The 5,746-nt window shown below is 36.8% G+C and overlaps 1 protein-coding gene across 1 annotated transcript in view; it reads left to right on the forward strand.

Moving 5' to 3' along the window:
• The window catches only part of Nf1 (neurofibromin 1), a 248,403-nt gene that overhangs the window by 61,021 nt on the left and 181,636 nt on the right, over positions 1-5,746 (forward strand). The window contains exons 7-11 of the mRNA XM_021212697.2: positions 300-375; positions 992-1,149; positions 4,150-4,323; positions 4,714-4,836; positions 5,297-5,371. Of these exons, the coding sequence (XP_021068356.1) occupies positions 300-375; positions 992-1,149; positions 4,150-4,323; positions 4,714-4,836; positions 5,297-5,371 (606 nt within the window). The remainder of the gene's footprint in view (positions 1-299; positions 376-991; positions 1,150-4,149; positions 4,324-4,713; positions 4,837-5,296; positions 5,372-5,746) is intronic.

The raw sequence follows: 5,746 nt of genomic DNA on the forward strand, positions 1-5,746 counted from the left end.
CAGGGTTTCTCTGGGTAGCCCTGGCTGTCCTGGAACTCACTCTGTAGACCAGGCTGGCCTCAAACTCAGAACTCCGCCTGCCTCTGCCTCCCGAGTGCTGGGATTAAAGGCGTGCGCCACCAACGCCTGACCTGTATTTGGTATCTTGAGTATAAGAAAGTCAAAATTTGTGTGGTACTTCCCCTTAATGGGAAGAATGCAATACGATATTTGTGTGAAAAAACTTAAATTCTGTGCTATTTAATATATTGGAAATTTGACTGCTTTCCTATCAAAACACGTATTTTTGTTACTTGTAGGCTTTTTGGAACTGGGTAGAAAATTATCCGGATGAATTTACAAAGCTATACCAAATTCCGCAGACAGATATGGCTGGTAAGCTGGCTAAAGAGTGACTGGGTGTGGGGTGAGGGGCGGCATGGCACCTTGTTAAACTCTCAGAGGTAAATGTGCTGCTTTTCAATTTATTTTGTTCAAAAGTGTTTTTTCTGTCTTCTTTGATCAGTGGTAACAGGAATTACACTTTTCTCTCCTGTTTCTGTATTATTTCCAGTCCTTTCCCTTCTGAACAAGTGGTAAAGGAAGTTTGAAATGAAGCTCTAGTCTTTCATGTTGTGATTGAATACTGGTGGCTCTCTCACAGCGTGCATGGGTGTGCTTGTGTGTGTGTGTTTTCTAGAACTCTATATTTAGGTATATCTAAGGAGGAAATACCATTTTTACTTCTGAATAGCAATTTTGGGGTAACGCCTGCATAGTAGAGGCTAGAGACCCCTGGGGAACTATCAGCCTTTTGTTCCTCTGTGAGACCCTGAGACTGTGACAACACACAGCTATTCTAAAATACCAACGTTTCTAGGATGGGTCATATTAACTCTTCTCACACTTCTCTTAAACTGTGATATTTGAGTGTTTTAATAATTCTGGGTTTTAATTTAATGCAAGTATTTTCTTACCTAATACAATCATTTAATGTTTGTATTTTTCACAGAGTGTGCAGAAAAGCTGTTTGACTTAGTGGATGGTTTTGCAGAAAGCACCAAACGTAAAGCAGCAGTTTGGCCACTGCAAATCATTCTCCTTATTTTGTGTCCAGAAATAATCCAGGACATATCCAAGGATGTGGTGGATGAGAACAACATAAACAAGGTTAGGCGGGAAATGAGTGTCTTCCATTTCCTGATGGGAGCAGCTTGTTTATTCAAGATGTACACTTTAGTTACGTCCATGCTAGGTCAAACAGTTGGTTGGCCTTAGCAGAGATTATTCACATGTTATATTCATACTGAAATATATGCTGACTGAAAGGCGCTGAACTCTCTTGGTTTTAATACAGAATAATAGTAAACCAGATAAATTCTGTTATTTAAGCTTGTATTCACCATTAAAATACATTTAGAAATGTATAATTTAACTTTATGAATTAAATTTGGCTGGCTATTTGCAAATAAATTGTATAGCTAACAATGTATTTTCTAAGACTTCAGCACAATGACTTGAGGAAATGTATATTGATTATGCTTTTCCATTATGAAACATAACTGTCCTAACAATTTCTGTAAAACTAATAATAACATTTGGAAATTTTCATCTTTTCTATGGGCTGAAATAACCTAGTTAGATAAAAATCAGTTAAAATCATCAGGTCTTGGTGATTCTAAGTTTTCCTTATTATCATTAGTTTAAAAAAGCAGAAATTTGCAAGATGGCTATTTATTGGTTAAGAGTACTCTCTGCTCTTCCAGAGGACCTGAGTTCATTTTATTCTTATTTATTGATGCATAATTTTTATAAAATCATGTTATAGCCCTACCTGACTTTCAGAGTCATTAATGTTACCACATTTAGTTTTGATTTTGGTAATTTCAGTCTGCATGCATGCATAACACTTAGTTGGTTGGTCTGTAGGTTGGCTGGCCAGCTCTGTGTGTATGTGTGTGCACGTGATGGGTAGCACAGATTCATGGTGGCCTGCTCATTTATCTCAGCCCTATTTCCTTGAGCCACGTTCTTTCACTGAACCTAGAACTCACTGTTTATCTGACTGATGTTAGTCAGCAAGCCCTCAGCAACTTTCTTGTCTCTGTCCCTCAAGGCACTTGAGGTCCTGTTCAGCTTTTTTTTTTTTTTTAAATGGGACCCAAACTCAGGTCTTTTGTTTATAGAGCTGTCCCTCCTCCAGGCCTCTCCCCCTCCCAAATCTACCAGAAATTTGCAAATTTTGTTGGATGTCTTTTTTTTTTTTTTTTTTTTTTTTAGTGAACTTTTGGTTTTGTTGGTCTTTTCCTTTGCTGTTGTATATGTTGTTACATTGATCTCTACTTTAATATTTATTATCCCTGCCCACATGCTACTTCTGAGTTTAGTGTGCTCTTTTTCTAATCCTGTGAGTTACTGATGGGAGAACTTAGTTTTCGTGTGTCTGCATTTCCTCTGCATGGCCTTTGTTCTGATGTGTTGAACTGCTCAACTCGAGCTGTGCCTGATGGCCTTTTCCTGATAAGGTTTTATTTTATTTTATTTTTTAATTATTTACTACTATTTACTTATGGCTGTGTTGAATTTTTACTATTTGTGAATTTTCTAGTTTTCCTTATGCTCTGGTTTCAGTACCCTTTACCAGAAGTGACATGCTGTTTAATTTCAACCTCTTTCAACTTATTAAGACCTGCTTAGTGACCTCACATGACGTACATTTTGGAAAGTACTCTATGTGCACTTAAGAACATGTATTCTTCTGGTTTTGGGGTAGCTTGGCTTTTGAAATGTTATATAGATTTGAAGATATATGTGGAGATGAGGTGGAGGTCTGAGATTTTCATTTAGTAGAAAAACCAGGGGAAGAAATTTGTAAGATACAAAGAAAGATTGAGATCACAGAAACTGACTTTTTTAGGTGTTTGGAAAGATGGCTCAGGGTTTCAGATCACTTGCCGAGTACCTGACTGTATGTACCAGCTTCCTCCCTGGGTCATTTACAACTGCCTGTAACTCAGATTCCAGACTCATGGTACACATAAAGCAAGCAGACACACAAACATGCACAGAAACTAAAATGAATCTTTCAACAAGATAGACCTTTTTGCTTTTTTATTACTTATTTTTCAATAAAAAATGTGTGTGTGCTCTGTGTGTGTGTTTGTGTTCCAACAGAGGCATAAGATCTTTAGAGCTGGAGTTACAAGCAGTTCTGCGCACTCAGTGTGGGTGCTAGAAGCTGAATTCTTGTTCTCTGAAAGAGTAGCACGTGCTCTTAACCACTGAACCATTGCTTCTGGGTAGTTAATTTTAATAGTTTTATTTCTTGTTGGTGCTGCTTTTTAAAATTAAAACATACGAGGACAAAGGCCTGGCACACTTGCACATCTAGTTGGTTCGGTCTGTCGTCCTCCTTTGATTGGTCAGGTCTGATTTCCTAGTGATCTTCATAAGGTCTCTATAACCATTTGACCCTGTCCTGAACTGTTCAGGACATATCACAGAAGCAGTGCACAGGTGACTGGACAACGTCACTGGACGTCATCATCATCATCTTCAGTATCATTTTAATTCTGCACGGACTGCCTTTTTATTATTATTAGCTGTCAAGTCTGTTATATACTGGTGCTGCTGCCATCTTCATCTAGATCTATGTAGGGCCCTGAGCTCCTAAGGAACATCTTGTTTCAGCTGGCTTTAATTACGGCTTGTGGCAAAGCTGCATTTAAAAAAATTTTTTTTTATTTCTAGAAATGAAATTTAGAGCAACAGAATACCCTTGGGTATATTGTTTAGAAGGCTGGAGATTAAATATACTCTAGAGTAGTAGAAAAAAGTGAAACAATTTGTCTTCTACCACAACCAAGACAGGCTAATGATTAAGCTTCAAAGGTAACATCAAAATGAAAGATATAATCAACTAATACTTAGTTCAAATGCATAGAGTAAGGAATGTTTCTTTTCCCTGTAGTAAGTCAACAGAGAAAGTAGAAGTGTTTTGTGCGGTTTTTTTAAAGTGCTTACTTACTCTTTAAATATGAAATGATAGCCAAATACAAGCCATTTGTGTTTATAGTTGGAGTTTTAGAGGTGGCTAATTTGCTACTATGTTAGATTTATCTGTAACAGTACACACTAGATGTATTGTCTTCCTATATTTCAATTCTGTAGAAGCTGTTTCTGGACAGTTTACGGAAAGCACTTGCTGGCCATGGAGGAAGCAGACAGCTGACGGAAAGTGCTGCCATTGCTTGTGTCAAGCTGTGTAAAGCAAGCACTTACATCAACTGGGAGGACAACTCTGTCATCTTCCTGCTGGTTCAGTCCATGGTGGTGGATCTGAAGGTAATATGTTGTTCTTTCCCTTCTATAGACTTTAAGAAAATGAAGTGGATAACCTTCTTGTATAACTATTCTGCTAAAGATAATTGCTAACTCTAACTTTTGAGTTACCTTGGATGTTCTGTTCAGAGGACCTGCTGCTGCTGTTACTGTGCTCATTAGTTGAGGCTGAGAACAGGAAGACTGATACTCACTGGGTTTCCTTAATGTATATAGAGATGCTTGGATCTTAGATTATATTGATAGACTATAGTAACTGATATTTTGTGCTTTTTCTGGCAACTAAAGTTTATTATAATCGATGTGGATAATGTTGATTATGTTTATATACCTTGTTAAATAAATACTTCATGACTATTTAAAAGCCATTGTTTTCTATTGGGATTTTTATAGAACCTGCTTTTTAATCCAAGTAAACCATTCTCTAGAGGCAGTCAGCCTGCAGATGTGGACCTCATGATTGACTGTCTTGTCTCTTGCTTTCGGATAAGCCCTCACAACAACCAACACTTTAAGGTCAGATCATTGTTTTATATAACCATGTTTATTGATGTGGTTATCTTTATAAAATGCAGAAACTATAAAGATGAATAGGTATACTTTTATTAGTGTTTCTTTTTTTAAAAAGAGATTTATTTTTATTTCATGTATCTGGATGTTTTAGCTGCATTTATATCTGTGCACCATGTATGTGTACGGGGGTGACGGAGGCCAGAAGAGGGCATTGTGTTCCCTGGAACTGTAGTTACAGACAATTGTGAACTGCTGTGTGTGAGTCCTGGGAACTGAACCTAGATCCTTTTAAAGAGCAGTCACTGGTTTCAAACTTTTGAGATATTTTTCTAGCCTCTTACTAATATTTCTTAATTCTAATTCTTGATGTTAATTTCAAGACCTTAAATTTATTTTATTGAAAGTAACTTACTTTTTGCTATTCTTTTCTCTCTTTTTGTTAATATACATTTTTTTTGGGCAGATCTGCCTGGCTCAGAATTCACCTTCTACATTTCACTATGTGTTGGTAAACTCACTGCACCGCATCATCACCAATGTAAGTCTAAAAGGTATTACTGTATTACTAAACAGTTAAGTTTTCTTTTTTGATTTGGGTTATATGTTCTTTTCTTTTTAAGGAAGATTCTGGTTTTATCAAATGTTCTGAACTTAGACCTTTCTGTAAACCAGAGATTCCCTAAGATGCTTGCACTAGCAGTCGATGTCCAGCCGCAGTTGTATATTCAGTCTCTACCTGAGGCTTTTAGTGAGAGGGATGGAGTTAATGGAATCTTTTGGAAGGAATAAACCTACAAAGTTTCTTTCTTTCTTTCTTTCTTTTTTTTTTTTTTTTTTTTTTGGGTTTTTTTTTTTTTTTTTTTGTTTTTCAAGACAGGGTTTCTCTATATAGCCCTGGCTGTCCTGGAACTCA

Source organism: Mus pahari, chromosome 14 (genome assembly GCF_900095145.1).
Source record: "Mus pahari chromosome 14, PAHARI_EIJ_v1.1, whole genome shotgun sequence".
Lineage (NCBI taxonomy): Eukaryota > Metazoa > Chordata > Mammalia > Rodentia > Muridae > Mus > Mus pahari.